Genomic DNA, 19,758 nt, shown 5'->3' with positions numbered 1-19,758 from the left:
GCGTGGGGTCAATATTTGCAGCTAGCTGTCAGGAGCATCGAGTGCATGCGTTAGTCAGAGTTTAAATTTTAATCAGAGAGAGAAGAGGGTTAATCAGCAGCAGCAGTGGCAGTGGCAGCGGAGCATTAGCATGCCTTTAGGTACGATCCAGAGAAAGGTACAACAACGTAACAAAAACGGCAACAGCAGATCTTTTGGTAGTAGAATACTGGTAGTAGATCGGCATACATATACAGGGCGGAGTGTTAGGCATGGGGACAGAGACACACGACAAAACGGGGCCTCAACGGAGACTTTGATTTAGAATTTAAACTTTGTGGCTGCTCGTGGTGTTAGGCGCAACATTTTGTTTTCGTGTACAAATCTTGTGTGTGGATTGCTTGAATTTACCTTCATAGATCGTACCCCAGATGCAATCAATATACTTGGATTTTGGTTCTTTTTTTTTTTGGTGGCTAACAAAGGAAGACGCTGGCACGGGCAGGGCAGGCGGGCGGGCGTTTGGTTTGTTTTTTGTTGGTTTGCTGATCTAATATTTGGACGGACCTAAACGTGCGGTGTGTGTGGGGTGTGCGTGGTTGTGGGTGTTGGTTTCGGGTTGGGTCAGGGATTGGTCTTGGCTGGCTGGTTGCTGGGGCTTTGCTTGTGGTGCCCTCAGTAGAGATAGTAGTTGAGGCGTCGTCTGTGCATTAACGAGGTTTAAATATATAAATATGTAAAAAGAGAATTGATAATTTTTGGGGTATTTGGTTTATGCTTTTAGGAGATAACGCACGACTCTTTGCTGGCGGGCAGTCCGTAGTCGCTGCTGCGTCCATAGCTGGGGACGGGACTGCGGCGTCGCGGCTTGAACAAATCACTCAAATGGGAGCTGCGCGGTGTGGCGGCTGTGCTCGGATAGTAGCTGCTGCCCGTCGTGGATAGATTCAGCGTTGAGTAGGGTCTCCTATGGCTGCTGCTGCTGCTGCTGAGGTAGTCGCTGGTATGGTTGCTGCTGGGACTGAGGTAGTCTGAGTAATTGTGGCGCAACGCGGTGCTGGGAAAGCGACTCGAAATGCTGCTTGTGGTGGGACTGGCATAATGACGCGGCCTATAGCTGGCCAGATCTTCCTCCGATGCACGTCGATCCGTGCTGCGTATCACCTCCCGCATGTAGGGATTCCGCTCCACCACCCGCTCGTTGACAAACTCTCGCTTGCGGTTGTGCAGCCGCTTGCTGCGATCGAGCAGCGCCCGCGTGCTGGCATCGTCATAGTTCACATAGGAGCTGACAGGCCGTGCCACCGTGGCCACTGTTGTGGCTGTGGAGTGCGTTGTGTCCGTGTCCTGGCTGCTGCGTGCCGACAGCGACTGCAGCGAGGGACCCTTCTTGAGGTCGCTGTACGACTTGGAGCTCTGCCGGGAGCTGCTGGAGAGCGGCTTAAACGGCTGCGGCGACTGCGAGCGTGGCTTGTGCTTGGACACGCGCCGCCTGGCCTCCAAATATTTGCCCAGAATATCTTCCTCCTCATCATCATCATCATCTGCCTGCCCGTTCGTTGTTTGATTTTGATCAAAGATCGTCTTGCCATCGGGCCACTTGCGATTCTTGAAAGCCGCCGCTGGAGGAGAGTCAGAGCGTAGGTAATCCGGCAGCAGCTGCTTTGCCGCCTCATCATCCAGCTCCGGATCACTGTCCAGATCGGCAGACACACCCTCGATCTGCACCTTGGGCCAGGCTCTGCCCTGGAACACCTCCGGCACGGGCTCATCGCTGGCCACCGGTTCGGGCACAAACTTGGGCTCCGCCAGCTTCGGCAGCTTCAGCTTCCTGGGCATTGGCACAATCACCGGCTTGTTGTCCTGTAACTCTATAAATGCAAACGAGCTGCGACGCGTCGAGCAGGTGGTCGTCGAATCCAGTGGCGTCGCCAGGCAGCTGCTCTCATTGTCCAGCTCCAACTTCTTGAACATCGGCGGCGTGCCCTCGTGCTTGGTCTCCGATCGTGCGGTGTCTCCACGGCGTGCCACGCTGCTGCTGCTGCTGCCGCTCGTCTTGGGTGGCGGCAGACTTCGCTTGCTGCTGGAATTGCTGTTGCTGTTGCTGCTCTGCAGGGAGTCGCGTCTGCGCTGCTCTGCTGCGGTCGCCTCAAAGCTCTCGTCGCGTCTGATCAGCGCCTGGCGACGCTCACGCTCAAAGTCCTCGATGAGTCGCCGCTGCGCCACCTCATCGTCGCCATCCGCTGGCAGATTGTTGAGCAAATTAATGCTGCTGCTGGGTGAGGCATTTCGCACTTTGTTGCGTCGCGGCGGCATGGGGCTGTTGGGCAGCTTCTCCATGTCCCATTCCAGGGAGCTCTCCTTGCTGGCTGCTGGCTGTGACTGCGGCAAACGACGTCGTGGCATGGGGCTGTTGGGCAGCTTCTCCATGTCCCAGTCGAGTGAGTTCTCTTTGGCCTTCGACACTTTGGGCACTTGCACATCGAGCAGACTGCTGTGTGAAGAGCTGCCGCTCTGACTGGCAGTCGTTGTGGGTTTGGCAGCCACTTCCTCTTCCCTCTCTTTGTGTTCCCCTGCCGCATCTGCCACATCTTCATCAACCACTAAACTGGGAAATTTCAGTGCTGTTCCCTGCTCCACGCCATTTATCTCCACATCCTGCGGCTTCGCGTACACCTGCTGCAGCAAATCCTGCACTGAGGGCGCCATATCCTCGGGATCCAGCTTTGCCAGCTTCGCCTCCAGCTTGGCCGGCAGCGCTGGCTCACTGGAGGAGGAACTGCTCTTGGCTCTGCGCTGCGGTCGCATGGGGAAATGGCTGCCATCCAGCTCATCGTTGGAGACATTCTTGGCATCCTCCCTCGTTGGCTCTTCATCGCGCTCCAGCGACTCCAGTTTGTCCAAGTAATCTCGCTCCTCCGATGGGCTGACTGGTATTATGGCCACCGTGGGCGTTATGCCCACCAGTTCATCATTCGAATCGAACTCCACCTGCACCAGCATTTCGTCGGAGAAGTGTCCAAAAAGCTTCTCGATGCTTTGATCCTCGGAGCTGCCACGTTTGACTACCGTCACGGGCTGTGCGCTGGGACTCTTGCTGATGGTGGTGCACAGGGAATCGGCATCCAGGTCCTCATCGTTGGCCTCTTCATCCGGCTCCGGTTCCACCACCATATCCTGGAAGAGTTCATCAAAGTTCTGGGCCTCCTGCTGCTCCTTTTCCAGGCTGCTGAGCGCCTCCAAAGCATCTTGCTGGAGCTGCTCCGTGAGGGCTATATCCAGCGACTGGCGTCGGGACAACACCAGACTCGACTGAGAGCCGCGACGTGAGCTATTCAGGGACTTGTCGCAGCCCGTCTTGGGCAGGTTTTTGATATCCTCAACGGGCAAAGGAGCAGCAGCAGCTGGCAGTGGCACCTCTTCGGCGACCTGCTTAACAGCTGGACTCTTTGTCTTGGAACGCTCCACCAGCTCCTTGGCCTCTGTGGCCTTCTCCAGCAGATCCAGCACCTCAAAGTCATCCGGCACAGGTGTGGCTGGCTTCAGCGGCGCCTTCGGGGGCATGGCTTTCTGGGAGGACTTCTTGGCTGCCTGCTGCTTGGCCTGCCGTGCGCTGCCAATCTTGGCCAGCTCCTCCAGCGAACTGTTGGCCTTTGCGGCCACCTTTGGGCTCTTCTTGGGACTGGGCGACTTCTTCTTTGTCGTCGTTGTCGTTGGTTTTAGTTTCTTGTTGGGTGAGCGGCGCTTCTCGGGCGACTTACGCGTGCCCAGTCCAAAGAATTTCGCCAGCTTGGAGTCGCGATACTGCACTGGAAAATCCCTCAAGGGATCCGCTGCGGCGGCTTTCCTCTCCTGCTGCTCAACCTCCTTCTGGGCATAGAACTTGTCGCGTTTCTTTTGCAGGAAATTGGTGGCCTCGTTGCGCCACTCGTTGCGCAAATGGTCCATCGTACGCTCCAGATCGCTCATCGAATCCAGCGAGGCGAGGGACTCGCGGGAGCGTGTCAGGCTGCTCAGATTGCTGGTGGTGGACTCCATGCGGCGCAGCTTGAAGGCCGCCTGCTCGTCGCTGTTGTGCGTGGACGAGGCCACCGAACTCATCGACTCGAAGCGCTTGAGAATGTTCTGCACTCCTGTGAGCTGCGAACTGGCGCTGGGCTTTAGGTCAAAGTCCGCTTCGCTCAGCGACTTGGTCTTCTGCAGCTTCTTGCTGCTGCGTCGCGGCAATCCCAGCTCCAGATCCAGCCCCGACTCCTCCAGGATGCGATCAATGTTGTCGGACAAATCGCTGGGTGACTTTTCATCCTGGAAGAGCCGCTGATACTCGCTGCTGGGCGAGCGCACCTCCCCATCGCCACCTAAAATCTCATCTAGGATGCGTTCAGCTTCGTCCTTTGGCGGCTGCTTCTCCAGTGCTTTGGCTGCTGCTGCGGCTGCCTCTTGTGCGGCGGCCGCCTTTTTGGCCTTTGTGCCCTTGGGCACAATTTTCTTGATAATTTTAATCTTCCCTTTGCCTGTAGCCGTAGCTGTGGCGGTGGCTGTTGCTGTTCCTGTGGTTCCTCCTCCCGCCTGCTTGCCGACTGTCACCTTGGCCACCTTCACGGGCGACGCTTTCTTCTTGGTCAGATCCAGCGCCCCATCCATTTGGTGCTCCCGCAGGCTGAACGTGTTCAGCGAGGCCTGCCGCTTGGGTGGCACTGGCTTTTCCCTCTCCTTTTGCTTTTCCTCTCCCTCCTTTGCCGGCTTGGACTGTGTCTGCGCCTGCAACTTAGCCAGCGATGCTTCTGTCTGTGACTTCTTTAGACGATCTGCCACCGTCTCCACAGTTCGACGCTGCGGTGCCGGGCTGCTGGGAAAGTACTTGGCCAAATCCACATCCTTGAGGGTCTTCTGATTCTTGTTCGTATTGAGAGCGGCACTCTTCTCCAGCTTCTGATTGGGAAAATATTTGGACAGATCCACGGAGGCTGGATCTGCCTGCGCGCTCACCGTGGGCATTGTCAGCTGGCTCCGAATGTGATCCATTGTGCCCGCAAAGCTGCTTGCTTGGATCTCTTTAAGTTTGCTGTTGAGCTCCTTTTTGCCCTGCACATCCTCAGCCACTTCCATGTCCACATCCACATCCACATCCTCCTCTTCCTGCTGCTGTTTTGAGTTGCTTTGCTGTCGCTGCAGTTTCTTTATCGTTCCCAGTATTCCCTCAATGTTCATTTTCGTGTCATCTTCCTTCTTCTTCACTCGAGGACTGCCCGTGCTGGCGTTGCTCTTGAGGCTGCTGGAGCGGCTGACATTCGCACTGCTCCGTGGACTCTTGAGGTTCTTCCCCGGCTTCTGCAGCAGCTCCTTGGGCCGCTCCTCAAAGTTAGGCTTGCGTGGCTTCAGCTCATCCAAATTAAAGTCAATGACGGGCTTGGGCTTGGGCTTTGCTTCAGGCATCGACTGCAGCTTTTCGTATTTTTCCTCAAACTGGGACTTGGGCTTCAAAGGAGCAGCAGCAGCAAGGGGAGCAGCAACTGGTGCTGGAGCAGCTGTAGCTGGTGCCTTCTGTGCATTGGCCATTCCCGCTGCTATTGCCGCATTCTCGGCCAGCCATTTCTCCTTGAGCGTCAGCTTGCGCAGAATGTCGCTCTTCACGAGATTCTCCTTGGCCAGCAGCTCGAGATCTTTGTTCATTTTAACCATATTGGTCATGTGGTAGAGCTTCTCGCTGATGGCATCAATTTCGCTGCTAAACTTGCGTGGGGCATGCCGCTCCAGCTGTTCCATTTCCACGCGCGTGGGCGTTGGTGGTTGACTGCGCGCCGACTCAAAGGAGTTGGCGGAACGCAGAGAGCTCCGCTCCACATTCTCCTTGTCCTGCTCAACGATAAGCTTAAGCTTCTATGGGATTTAGAGTGTACAAAAAGAGAAACCAACACCACAACAGGGGGGTCAAAGGGTCAGGGTATCACAGGGAGAGGGTATTGGGTCAAGTATTACGCGAGTCGGAGAGAAATAAATGAGAATAATAATGAGAATTTCAGGTTAGTCTCTTCCCACAACCAGTGGACAGCGCCGCGTCGTGCAGTGCCTCACCTCTGTCTCCGTATCCGTTGGCAAATTGGCGGGCAGCGGCTGTAGGCGCACCTCCTCACGTCGCAGCTCACGAGCCTTCTTAAAGTCCTCACCCTCAGTGTCGTCCTTGCCATCATCTGTAACAGAAATTAAACTTAAGTCGCTGCAAGGGAAACCTACTCCCCTCTGCTTACCCGCAATGCCATCACTGGAGTCATACGAATCGGTTGTATCATCGCTTTCCCCGCAGTACTGTTTGCCAATCCAATCGGAGGCCAGCTGGAGCGTTTGTGCACCGAAAGGTGAGTCGTCCGCCTCCTCGTACACCTCCGAATCGGATTCCGTGTCCGATTCGTCTGAGCTGGAGAGCTCCGACTGCGAATCGTTGTTCGATTCGGGCAGGAAATTGCGGCCCGACCACTCGTGCTCATCAATCACGTTCGCCTCATCGTCGGACATGGCATCCGCTTGCAGTGTCGTCTCCAGCAAGTCCACTTGATCCCGGGCTGGTGATCCCTCCTGGCCGGTGTCCATGCGTTCGACAGTTGCAGCGGCAGCAACCGCAGGCGAGGCAGCCTGTACAGCAGCAGCAGCAGCGGCGGCAGATTTCTGTTGAGAATAAATATTAATAAAGGTTTCTGCATAGAGATTCTGCTTGTGATACTCACTCTAGCCTTGTTGCTGCGCTGTGGCAGTGGTTTGGGCGGCAGCCGGAAGTGCTGTGTGCAGTAGAAGCGGCCCTGCGGATCATCCCGATCGAAGGCATAGCCGCCCAGTCGCAAATTTGTGTGGCAGTGATGACACTTGAGGCAATTGCGATGCAACACCAGACCCTCCACAGTGGTCTTCTCCATGAGGTAGACGGTCTGCCTGCAAAAGCGGCACTTCTCCGAAGCGGCTTGCTTTTTAAAGGCCAGCGCCACTTTGGAACTCTGTTGGGAAAAATGGGACCAGAATTAGGATTAGAAGTTGTTAATTTTTTGGAGAAGTGTTTAGTCAACAGTTAAACAATTATTTTGGTTATTTTCTGGCATTGCATTGGCGATGAATGTCGATGGCTTGTGTATCGTTGATGAGAGAGATGTGGAAGCGCCTAAGCTAGCAACAGCCAACAGCAAACAACGGATGGGAAATAGGTTTGGGAATAAAGGAAATAAGGTATGAGGAAGGGGGTTCGGGGATTCTTGGGGTACACCCCACAACCACTAAAAACAGCAACTGTAGCATCAGCAGCACAGAAACCACACAACAAAAAGCCACAAAAATCAAAGAAAATAAAAATCAGAATAAATTTTACAAAACGCGAACAAATAAAGGGGAAAACGGTACGGGGAAAACACATTTAATTACTCACAGATTTGGGTATGACTGCATTGGATTGTACCACGGTATTGGTGGCCTCATCCGAATTGGCCTCGTCCTTGCGCACAAATTGGCCGGCTATGGAGGCCACCTTGTTGCGCCCACGTTCTCCCACATCTAGATTGTGGCCCTCCTTCAGCTGTTTATCCAAATTCTTGATTGTCTGATCGATGTCCTTGAACTTTTCGGCCTCGCGTGAGTCCTGACGCTGCGGCTTGGACATCTTGTGCTGGCGTGCCTGGAACTGCTCCTTGCTCCACTTGGGCACCTTCTCGCGACCCTTGGGCCCATGGATCTCCGTCTTCTTGGACAGTTCAATCTTTTTCTCGATCTCGCGCACATTCCAGTCTGTCGAATCGATCTTGCCGATGGCACGCATCAGATCCTTGGGCTTCTTGTCACCGCCCAGGCCACCGCGTCCCGTCATCCGTTGCTCCATGCTCTTGATGCGATCGCTGAATTGTTCATCGGCGGCGCTACGTGGCAGTGCCGATGGTATGTCTCCGCGTTCGCGATCCTTTTTATAGTTGGATTATCAGGATCGGGTGGGAGAGGGGTTGATAAAATCAAAATTTTATAGATATAGAAAATATTTAAGGTCTCAAGAACGTAACGAGAACGAAACCATAAACAAAACGAACGAACATCAATCAAAAACTCAAAAGGCAAACCAAAAACGTAAAACAGAAACGTGGAAAACTCTTTTCCTCTTTTCTTCATCGATTTTAAGACTAGTTAGAGACTTAGCCTAGCCTAGGGACTACAATTAGTACGAGCAACTGGCGGGTTGTGCTTACACTCAGAGAAAAGTGGCTTGGTATTTGAATAAAAATATTTTAAATCAAATATTTGGCACATTTTTATTGGAAATATTTGAAAATAGTTGAAATAAATATAGTTTCATTTTGTTTTCCATTTAAAAATTAAATATATATATTTTAAATGAAAAATATATTTCTTTTTAATATGCAAATACTTCAAGAACATATTTTTAAATTTTACTTTTACTTAGGGCTTTTTTTCTGAGTGTAAGTTAAATATTAGAGCGGAGCGCAACATTCAGTTAAACAGTAACCCACAGAGGGTTCCAAAAAACAACGCAGATATCACGTAGATCAGTGGAAAAAACAGCGAAATTTCCTTGGTAGTCACACACAAATATTTGTTGGCCAAAAGTTAACGCTGAAGCAGTTAGTTCTTCTGCCTCTTCACAAAACAAACAATCGAGAAAGAGAGCAGGCGACGTGCAGCAGGTCGGGTATCCATTGCTTACGGGAAACAGCAGCTTCCGTTCGAGATCCTTGACGCGATCATTGAATATGGGCGCCTGCTGCCTGTACAGGAATATCGAGTAATCCTCAAAGGCGCTGCCATCCTCGGCCACACCATCCTCGCCCTCACGCAGCAGCTTGCCCGCCTGCAGCAGCTGCAAACTCTTGTAGAAATTCTGCGTCTGATGGAAGCGCTGCTGCCGGCGCTTGCTCATCCGCTCCTGACGATTCTCTTCGATATTTTGCAAACGCTGCTGGCGCTCCTCCTGCGCGTCATAAGACAGAATCGCGGATTCAGAAAGGGTTTCGGGTGCAAGGGAATACGGTTTGTTTTGGGGGATTGTGTGTGTGATTGATTGATTGATTGTTGGGTGCATGGCATGAAACAGACACAAAACGATTGACTAAAACTAAGTTCTACTTTGATGGCTAAGGGTTTTAGTAGTTGAAGTTGGATGTTGGGGGGGAGGTTACATATCACACGATGGATAACAATGGGGATGGGGGACACCACTTGGACACTGATCGAACTGACCTCATTGATGGATGATTCGAATGCACTTATGGCGGTCGAGAGTTCATGACAGAGAGCTGTTCTCAGTATTAGCTGAACCTTTTGGGGGAACAGATTATTCTCTTGTTGGTTTTTTCTTTTGTTTTCATTCATGGTTTCAATGTTTTTATATGGATTATGATATTAGATATTACTAATGATAATACAATTTATGAAATGTTTACATATCAATTCGGAATGTATGAGAGAGCGCGCGCGAAACGAAATAAATGTACAAAGAAATGAATGCAACAAATTGACTGAAAAGTGTTCAAATCACTTTTCAACCAGAGTGTGCATTATTCTTATCAACCCAACCCATCCATGATAATAATAATCTCCAGCATCTACTCACAATGTTGGCCGTTTTGTCGGACGTCTGGCGACGCTTCTTCGATCGACGTGGCGTCTCATTTTGACCTGAAAACAAAGAGCAGTTTGTCAAGCATGGCCTTAAAGCGTAGACTAATAATGAACCAGAGTGTGTGTGGAAGTAGGAAATATAAATACAAAGCGGCGGGTGGTTACACCTCTCTTTCAAGTTGAATTTTTATTATTTTTATTTTTTATATTATTATTTTAATCCACACTCTGAGATCATTATTTTTCTGTTAGACGACGATGTATGATGGTTATCAACACACCCGCGTGAAGATTGCTTCCCCCAGCACTGGTGCCGACGCCGCCGCTGTTTGCAGCTCCAGCTCCTCCAGCGGCAGCTGCACCTCCGGTGGCTGCCACTCCGCCAATGTTCAGTAGCTGCTCGTGACGCCGCTGCCGCTTGGCCCGCTCCTCCTCCAGCACTGAGCGACGCTGCACCGTGGTGGGCACATCCACAGCATCCTGCATGGGCGACTTGGCCTTGGGCTTCGTTTGCAACAACTTGGAAAAGTCTGGCGGTGCGTGCGTGTGATGAATGCGATGCTTCTGTCGCAGATCGCTAAAGTCCATCTTGGGGTGCTTGATGTGCGGTATCTCGCCCCGAAACAGCTCACAGATCTGATCCAAGTAGTTCAGCCACAGCCGCGACTCGATGTCCGTCAGTTCGAGCGATTGCTTGGCACTCATAATCCGCTTAACGTTCAGCTCACGCTCCAGAACGGCAAAGGCCAGCTCGTTGCACTCCAAGGGACTCATTTCCTTGGTGGCCGCAAAGTCAATAAGATCCGGGCGATATCTAAGCACAGAAAGAAATGATTAATAAACAAGTTTCGCAGTGAAGGATTAGGCGGAAAGGCTTACCGACTGATTAGACCACAGAGCACACGTCCATTGCGTAGCACATCGGATGGCTCCTTGAGCTCAGGCACAAATTGATGCGAATGCAGTTGGGCAGCGATCCAGCGTAGCAGCGTGGCGCCCTGCGGCAAGGAATCTGTAGAAAGATGGAGCATTAGCAGTTGCAAGACACTCGCGACTGCCTCCCACGACTCACCTCCGCTGCGTCGCTTGCGTCTGCCCGGCGTCTCCACATGCGGCGTGTGCAGTGCTGCTGGCTGCGTGTCCATAAATGTCTGCTCCAGCACCGACGGATCATCGGTGTCGATTAGATGCTTCACCTGCCAACTGTTGACCGATTCCCGATTGAGATTCGGATAGCGTGTGGCGGGATCCACGGTATACGCGCTTATGTCCCGCTGCAGCGTGTCCGGCGTGGTCTGATTGAGCAGCCGATAGATGCTCTCCCGCTGCGCCAGCACACCCAAAGTGCTGTTCTGTGGATTCGACCACAGCTTGATGGCATAGGCGGCATCCATGCTGGAGAGAAAGCCACGGGCACAGCCCGAACCGGTGGGCCAGAACGGCTCCAGCAGGCTGTCGCCGACGAGGCACTGCAGCAGGCGGCAGCCTTTGCGCACAATGACGCGGCAGGACATTTCGGCAGCGAACATGGAGGTAAAATCAAACATGGCCACGTCCGGTTTGCCATAATGATTGACGGCAAACTCGAGGTTGGGCATCTGGTATTGGGTGGAGAACTCGGCCGCCTCGCGGGCATAATCGTGCAGCTTCTGGGTGTCGACATTGGGGCCGGCCAGCAGTTCGGCGGGATCGGCCATGTCCTCGATGATGACACCCTTGTCGATCAGGCTGTGCTTCTTCGCGGTCATCACAAAGTAATGCGTTTCGTCCTTGTAGTAGACGATATTCTCCAGATCGATGCCCGTCTTGCCGTACAGCTCCTTGAAGAATGCCTGATTGAAGATGAACGCCACGCCGCTGATCTCCTCCACCTTGGCCTCCGCCTCCGTCTTCTTGTTGATGAAATTGGCCGTAATGGCAATGGCCAGCTTGCCGCGAAACTCCTTGCGCCGAAAGTCCAGCATATTCCGCTTGCCATCCGCACCGATCAGCACATCGAACTCGTAGTGGGAGACCGGATGATCCGCGGGAGTTACGGCAGCCCGCCAGCCATTGACATCGCCGCTGGGCTCCAGCGCATGCTCGAAGCTCACGCCCTCGTGGATCTCGACGCCCAGCAGCAGGGCCACCTTCAGCAGCATGCACTGCAGCTGCCGAATGGAGATGTGATCGATGGAACCCGCACAGAACTTCCCGTAGAACTTCTTGGCTCCGAGATTACGCAGATCCGTGATGACAAAGGGCCACAGATGCAGCACATTGTTGCGGCTGATCCGATCGCGTTTCTCCAGCACCACAACCTTGGCGCCCAGCAGCTGCGCCTCAATGGCCGTCCGCAGGCCGCACGGCCCAGCGCCAATGACCAGCACGCGGGTGCCCGAGCAGGCGGTGCCCTTGCCGTAGACCCGATGGGCGGCCCTCGCATCGAACTTCTTCCACAGCGCTGCAGCCTTCCACGAGCGCACCTTCGCCTTCAGCTTCGGGTAGTAGTCGTTGAGGGGCGACGGCCGCAGTCCCACCGCCTCGCACATGGCCCGATGCAGGGCCAGGATCTGTCGCATTGTCGTGGCCACGCACAGCAGATCGAACAGCTCCGCGGCCTCGGCAGCCGCCGCATGTTCGGCCATCAGCAGCTGTTGCTGCTGCTGCTGTTGCACCGTCAGCTGCTGCTGCTGCTGCTGTTGCTGCAACTGCTGCTGCTGCTGCGTCTGGTGGTGCCGCTGATGTTGGCGGCTCATTCTACGAAAGAGAAGCGGAAAGATGGAAAGGAAATGATTTTAATGAGAGACAAAAACAAAACGTATATCCTAGAGTTTAAACTTGCATTTCAGTATTTAAATATGGGGCATATATCTCTCGCATGTTTCAAAATATATTTATATACTTGCTTGTACGTTTGTTTCAATACTAAAATTTGACATAAAATGACAGAGTATTCCTGTCTAGCTCTCTGGTACTCCTTATCTCGGATAAAATATGTCTAACCATGCTCCACTTTGGCATTGGAATATGGCTTCAAATTAATGTGTCATGCCCAAGCAATGTTTATGGTTTTAGGCTTCTTGGTACAGAGAAATTTATTGGATTCTGGAGACCAAAACAGACGTATTCACCACTCATTTTATATCTTATTGTAATATGTAAGTATACGTATGGGTGTGTAGTTTTAGTTTTAAATAGTTGAACCCCCAAGGATGGGTTTAGAGTATTTATATTCCTCTGTCGGGGCTGCTTGAAAGTCAACGAACCACCATCACATCGTCATCTGTTCACTTATTAATGATTTCACTTCCTCATTACGAATGTAAACAAAGTTTTACGTTTTTCATTTTAAATATTCCCAGAAATCTAAAAGTTGTGTGCAAAATAAATGCACTCCCCCGCCACACATCTCTCTCACAGTCCTTTAATGTCAGATCTCTATCTCTCTTTCACTCGCTCTCTCTTTTCATATCCTCTTTCTCTTTGCATCTCTTTTTCTCGGAACAAAAAAGATTTTTCATTCAACTTTTGTCTTTGTCATCATTTTACTCTGATTTATTCTTGGTTTTGCTTTCGTTTTGCTGCACGTTGTACATATTTACATACATCTTTATGTACATATATGTGTGTACATATGTTTCTTTTTCGCTTTTAAGATTTCGGAATGACAACAGAGATTTCGTCCCGTACAATATTCTTCAATTAATTGAATCAGAGCTGAGCGAATTATTAAAAACACTCATGATAAATGCAAAAGGCCACACGATAATGAGATGACGAAGTAGCGGACGACGACGATGGGTCAGGGGACGACAATAAACCCGCAAACAAAGCAAAGGAACGGAAAACTGTGCTGGCATTAAGGAAGCGATGGAAGCGATGCATGGAAAACAACTGCGAACGTGATAAATACCCTCTAAAAGCACCTAAAGAATATTTACCCAATATTTACATTTAACATTTATTGCCCTTCAACTGTTGTGTGTCTTTATGGAATCGCTAGGCCAATCCATACACTAACTTGTCATACCTGTCCAGCTGGCTGTAGGGTATCACACCTGAAGAGCACACGTACAAGTGAACCAGACAAAAGCCAAAGGCAAATGAGCCAGTAAAGCGCTGCTGCAACTCGAGTTTGAACTTTTCCTTGGGTTTTTTTTTATTCCTAGACAGGCAACAACCTGACAATGGACACAGGACACGGGGAGAGAGAGAGCTACTGGGAACTGGGACCTAGTTTGGGGAATGGGAAACTATAAAGTGGAGTAGTAGAAATGGAAAAAGTAAACCACAAGACCGACGCAGCTTTTTGTTCTTTGTGAGTGTTTGTTGAATGCGGAATGTGGATTGTGGAATGATGTGAATGTCCCGCACACAAAGGACAATAGCCCCCGGAGCAGAGCACTGAATGGGATGGGCGTCGATGTTCTCAGTTAATGCAAGTTCCAGAGTGTTCCACAAACGAGGAGGAGTCATTGCCCCATTTTCAACGCTTCAAAGAATTCCGCTTTATTGGATTTCAATGCAAATTTAATTATTGGACTCTGAATTGCACTTAAGTTAAGGACTCTGAATCTCAGTTATTGTCGGAGACTGAACTCCACCGTGGATAGTTTGGATCGTGCATGTACACCAAACGATTGCTATTCCCAGGCACCAGCGGAGATTTATCCAACCGCTGGAGCATCAGCATCAGCGGCGACATCTGAGCTGTTTCCGTGGTAAGAACTCTGACGGCGTACTCATCAATATCCCGACTCAATTGCTCCACCACGCTGGGCACCACCGAATAGCAGCCAAAGCGGCACTGGAAGAATCCGTAAGCCACGCCAGCGCTCAACACATCGGCCACAACGGGTTGGATGGGCTGCAGTGGGAGCTGGTACACCGTGGATACCCGTTCGGCCACCTCCGAAATGCTGGCGGGTCGACCCAACACCTTAAGCACCTCCAGCACCAAGGCTCCGTTCTGCTTACCCAAACTTGTGGGATTTGGACTACGATTCATTATCAAAGCAACGAATTTTCGGTGAAAATTTAGAAATTACGCTAAAGAGATTTGTGTAGATTTTACTCCTTTTTTCTGGAAATTTATTACACTGAAAAATACGCTACTGAATCCGTTTGACAGGGGATTGCTTTAGCAAAGGTTGCTGCGTTGAAATCTTTTCAGAAAACCAAACAAAAGCAGATCCATTTCATGGAAAGGGAAATCCTGCTCTCGGCAAATGCCAAAGGATATATCAATCCTTTTTTTTGCGTACTCTATTCCCGACAAATTCATTTCAACAAAAATGCCTTGCTCAATGCCAAACCAATTTCTAATTCCTGATGTCTCATCGGAGGGAGTATTGGCGCCAAGAAAGTCGTAAAAAGAGCACGCACAATGACCCCCCGCCTTCAGTCCAAAGCTCTTGGGAAAACAACACCCCAGAGGGGGGAGCCAGTCAATTGGCGACAACTCGACGCCTACCACTCTCTTTCTCTTTTTTTTTGGTTCCTTCTCTTTTTCGCTCTTTAAACAACAGCCTTGTGGGGAGACTCTTCAGGGGGAGTTGCCAGAATATTATGTCATTGCGTGGGTTTGGGGGTTGGGCTGATAAAAATTAAAGTCCAAAGAAAATAACAAACTTTAGCGCTTATCGATTTCTTTGTTGCTGTCTGTTTTGCATCTCTGGGGAGAGACTGTCGCCCGCACAACGCTTTGTTTGTTGAGGCAGGAAGGGTAATTCAAATTCAAATTCAAATTAAACAGGGAGAAGCCACAAGCCACGAACCGCGACAAGGGTGAACATATTTCCATTCTGTGGGGTTAACACTGAACCGAGCGAAATGACTCATCTTTGGCCACATTTTTCAAGGGTGGGCGGCACACAAATATCCACCAAAATTACTCGCAGATACAAAACAGAAGCAGAGACATGCAGAGAGATGGATGGAAAACACATTTCATAGTTTTTAAAGTGTTGCACATGGCCTCGGCTGTTGCCGGACAAGATCAAGGTTCACTCTCTCTCGAGAGAGAGGATAAAATTTAAATTGAAAATTCCAAAAGAAAAAGCAAAGAAATCTTGGCCCATGGCCAGGAAAATTTTAATAATTATTTGAAATAGACCATGCACAGAAGTCGCTCCCACTCGAACGATTTTCCACCATTTATAAACAAATTAATTGATTTTCTTTTGTTCCTAAATTAAGTTTTCTCATATCTCACCTGAAGAAATCTTCTTTTAGTACGTTCCGCGTTTAGTAACAATATTTTTTAAGTCGTTATTAATTTTTAATATTACTTTTTTTATCAATTGAAATTTGCAAGTCCTTTTTGCCTTACGATGCGCATGGAGGTGCCACTTGTTCGTTAATGAGGCTTCGCCCCTGCAGTGGCATCATATTTAAGGCTTGTTTCCCTGCAAAAGCCACTGACAAAGACACAATGGGGATACACATGGAACAAAAGTCAGGAAAAGCCAACCCCAACCCCAAACCAACCCAACAACTGACAAGGGAATCGAAATCAACCAAGAACAAGCAACGTGAGAACTTTTGTCACAATCGAAAAAAAAGTAACGAAAAACATGAAGAATACTCTAATTATAGATTTATAGATATTGTATCTACAAACGAGAACGCATCGAACAAATGTTTTCAATATCGTGGGACCAAAGGTAGGCAGCGGGAAAGACGCAGTTGGAAGTTATTGGTAACTGACGCCGATAAGAAACCGCTTGAACACTTTCTAATCCATTTCTGTGATTTGACGATGTCAGTCACGTAATTTGAATATATTTTTGGCATTTTTATTTGTTCAAGAATCGCCGAATGGAAATACGAGAAATGTGACGACAATTTTAAAGCGTTTCTTTTATTTTAAAGTGAGATTTTCGAATCGTGACTCAACGTGCCTAGGTCTTGCTACAGTCCTCGCAATAAATTTCCTCACATTTCAAGTCATTTTTGGCAAAGAAAAATAGCAACGGAAGAATATTTCTTCTGTGATTAAAATATAGTATTTATAATAAAGTTGCTTAGCAAATAATTCACAGCTTGAGTTCAAATCAAGTTAGCACCTCCACCGAGTCTGTGGGGACTCGAGAATTCTCGCCTCTGGGGGTATAAGTAAATATGCAAATAGTCAGAGACGCTTGATTGATTTGTGTATGTCTCGTCTGTGTGTGTTTTGTTCTCTAATTTTGGTACCTACGCCTCAATTGATCGACACGCAGACACACAAATTCCCGCGGAATTGTTTAGATTGCAAAAAATTGATTTATGACGAGAACAACAATGCGGAAATGCCTGAGAAACATTTTCAAATGTATGTAGATTGAATCTTTAGATATTTAAGCCTTAAGAAACCCGAAAATAAATGGAAATGCATATTCATTCGGGTGTGACAATTAAAGAGACGTAAAGAGATGCACACGCCCTCTGGCGCTTTTCTTTTTGGATTCTTTGCAACAAGATGACAAGTGAAAAATGATGAGAAAATTCGTATAGTTTTTGTGATTGGAATAAAACTTGTCGCCGGCTTTTGGTTGGGCGCCAACAAATGGGTATGGGACTCGGACTCGGACTGGGACTGGGCAGCTCTGATTGTTATAAATTCGTTCATGTAATTTACTTGGCAGCAAATGGGGGACATGAATAAATAAATTATATGCATTTAATTAATTAGAGATGTTCCAAGCGATGACAGAATGGGTTCAATAAATTATCTAGAATTTTTGAATAGTTCTGCAGTTTAGATTTAAGATGACAAAAATTATTTCTTATTGTGTGGGAATAATTATCCTAAGTGAATGATTTTCTGCAGAATATTTCCTAGAGCAAGAATGAATTTGTATTTGCATAATTTTGTAAACTGAAAGTACGAGTATCTGAGAGATGTCACTGCTGCTGCCTGCTGCACTTCTCTCGTCTGTAATTTGACGCAGAACGATGCTCGAAACCGACAAGCATTTTTCGCTATTCTTAGCTGGTCAAAATTGGGTCAGCAAACGATGCTGCGGTTGGCCAACAGCAACCCAACAGAGCCACGAGCCAAACATTTTCCCATCCACAGCCGCAGATTCAGAGGCACAGAGTGGGAGAGACTGAGAGAGCGAATAAGAATCTGCCAGGCGCCTCTTTCAACTTTTTGTTGTATATTTTTTTTCATTTCTATTATTTATATAAATAGGAATTTAATTGATTTTTAGTGTTGTTTCCACGCCTCGAATTTTGTTTCGCACTTCGGTACGCAGCAAACGGAATTTGTTTCTTAAGCGAATTTTAATGCAAAATCAATTTTATAGCCAGCCGCAAGGGTTCCTTCCTCTCTACCGCCTCCAGTGACATCATCGATGTGGTACAACACAAAACAGAGAGAGAGCGAATGGGAGGGAGAGTAAAGTTCTTAAACGATTCAATTTCCTAGTGGCACAGCGCAGCATCCTTTGTGGATTATACATATGTACATATTTATGTATGTATGTATATGCATACATCCTGCTGACATAATTTAACGCCTTTTCTGTTCAAGTTGTTCAACTGATGTTCTCATTTTCATATTCTCACTCTCTCGCGTTCTTTTTGCTGCCTCTCACTTCCCCGTGTTGTACTTTAACAGGGAAATAATTCGACCTGCATATTCGAACACAAGGACCGAAGTGTTAGATACTCTACAAGACTCATGCATTACGTTCTTCCATTAATATTTACATCAATTCATGAATTTTAAGCTTGGCACAGAGCTTAACAACAAAAAACAGTTGGTTCTCTCGAAAAGCCAGGCAATGAGCTTTTGAACTCATTCTTAGCATTAGCAGATCAAGCTTGGACTAATAGACACATTAATGTTAATGTATGTATTCGGAAAACGCGGCAGAAGATAATTTTACATTAGATAATTAGCACACAAAAACAAATTATTATCTAGTGTACATTTAAATGCTTTCCAAACACGATTCCCGAATAGATAAATGTGTAAAATGTGAAAAAACTACTCGTGCGCATAAAATCTGACTAAGATTATTTCATTATTAGAATTAAATGGCCATTCGTTGATCATTCGTTCAGTAGCAATGAAGTCCAAGCTAATCTTCTGTGTGCTATTCGGAATATTTCTAATTTCAACATTCGATCAAAATGTAAGTAAACCCCAATACTTGTTACGAAATATGTAAATCCTGCATTAAGAGTTCCTTCCAGGATGCGTTAGTTTTCAAGTTTACGAACTTTGTCTGCGAGAGTTACAATAAATCCTGGTTCGTTTTCCAAAACTGTCGTCTGAAGGCCGTCAGTCGAAACAAAGTGACTTTCAATATGAATGGGACGATATTACATCCGGTCAACAATGCCTCAGCATATGGAAAGATGTTTAAAAGGGCAAATGGCTATAAGCTATGGCTTTATGAGGTCAAAGTTGACATCTGTCAGTATTTTCGAAAGCCAAATAATCCCCTTGTAGCAATCATTTATGCGCTCTTCAAACAGTATACCAATTTAAATCACACATGCCCCTATATAGTAAGACAATAATCCAACGTTAATTTCACACTAGTACTAAAGCATCTCAAATTCCCATTACAGGGTCCACAGATTATTAAGGATTTCTATCTAAGACCTGACCTGCTGCATGTGCCCTTGCCGACGGGTGATTATTTGTTGATGATTCGATGGTACTTTGATAGGAAGCTACAGTTTGATACGAACGTGAGTTTTGTGTTCGAAGAGGACCTTATAAACAGAAATTAAAATAAAAATCGATTGTACAAAATATTGCATATGTATCTCCATAATTAAAATTATAGTTTACAAAAATTCAGTGTTCAATGTAATAAAACTCTATCGTGCGGAAAATGGACCAATCGAATAATTTTTGGTTTTTGGCTATTGGTTCACTGTTAAAATATTCCTAAAATGCCGTCAAACATCTAACATTAGGAGAGAATTTGCTTTAACTTAAAGGGTATACAAATCCGCATACATTGAAACCCATTTTTTATTATATACAGAAAAAACTATGTCCGCCTGCACAGGAACCCAACTGGGAAATGGGAGTGGAGGAGCACTTGTACCCGACCCTACCCTACCCTAATCCTACCCACAAGTCCTCCCGCTGTCTGCTCCATTTGAAGCACAACAACTCGGATTGGGGTCAGGCCAGAGACAAAGTTTTACTCTTTAATATTTGCAAAAATTTACATAAATATT

At 48.0% G+C, this 19,758-nt stretch overlaps 3 protein-coding genes across 14 annotated transcripts in view; 1 reads left to right on the top strand and 2 right to left on the bottom strand.

Annotated features, from left to right (window-relative positions):
• The window catches only part of LOC117898453 (F-actin-monooxygenase Mical), a 45,737-nt gene that overhangs the window by 7,549 nt on the left and 18,430 nt on the right, over positions 1-19,758 (bottom strand). For 3 of the 12 annotated variants that reach the window (XM_034807864.1, XM_034807865.1, XM_034807874.1), the window contains exons 1-10: positions 12,410-12,427; positions 10,655-12,321; positions 10,462-10,594; positions 9,864-10,396; positions 9,575-9,639; positions 8,669-8,932; positions 7,388-7,912; positions 6,702-6,965; positions 6,228-6,642; positions 6,055-6,170 (exon numbers count right to left, since the gene is read on the bottom strand). In XM_034807864.1, coding sequence (XP_034663755.1) covers positions 6,055-6,170; positions 6,228-6,642; positions 6,702-6,965; positions 7,388-7,912; positions 8,669-8,932; positions 9,575-9,639; positions 9,864-10,396; positions 10,462-10,594; positions 10,655-12,320 — 3,981 coding nt within the window. In that variant the 5' untranslated portion in view covers position 12,321; positions 12,410-12,427. Of the gene's footprint in view, positions 1-393; positions 683-771; positions 5,860-6,054; positions 6,171-6,227; positions 6,643-6,701; positions 6,966-7,387; positions 7,913-8,668; positions 8,933-9,574; positions 9,640-9,863; positions 10,397-10,461; positions 10,595-10,654; positions 12,322-12,409; positions 12,440-19,758 lie in introns of those variants that run through there. The other 9 variants (XM_034807866.1, XM_034807867.1, XM_034807868.1 and 6 more) reach the window with 6 other exon arrangements.
• LOC117898456 lies at positions 14,053-14,660 on the bottom strand. Its single transcript, XM_034807878.1, has one exon. It carries the CDS (start codon positions 14,570-14,572, stop codon positions 14,141-14,143), a length of 432 nt encoding a protein of 143 aa, XP_034663769.1. The 5' UTR covers positions 14,573-14,660; the 3' UTR covers positions 14,053-14,140.
• On the top strand, positions 18,627-19,299 carry LOC117899182. The gene is made up of 3 exons (XM_034809042.1): positions 18,627-18,692; positions 18,754-19,071; positions 19,135-19,299. Exons 1-3 carry the CDS (start codon positions 18,627-18,629, stop codon positions 19,297-19,299), a joined length of 549 nt encoding a protein of 182 aa, XP_034664933.1.

The sequence above is a fragment of the Drosophila subobscura genome, chromosome O, assembly GCF_008121235.1.
Source record: "Drosophila subobscura isolate 14011-0131.10 chromosome O, UCBerk_Dsub_1.0, whole genome shotgun sequence".
Classification (NCBI taxonomy): Eukaryota; Metazoa; Arthropoda; class Insecta; order Diptera; family Drosophilidae; genus Drosophila; species Drosophila subobscura.
This window is presented reverse-complemented; position numbering and strand designations above follow the sequence as displayed.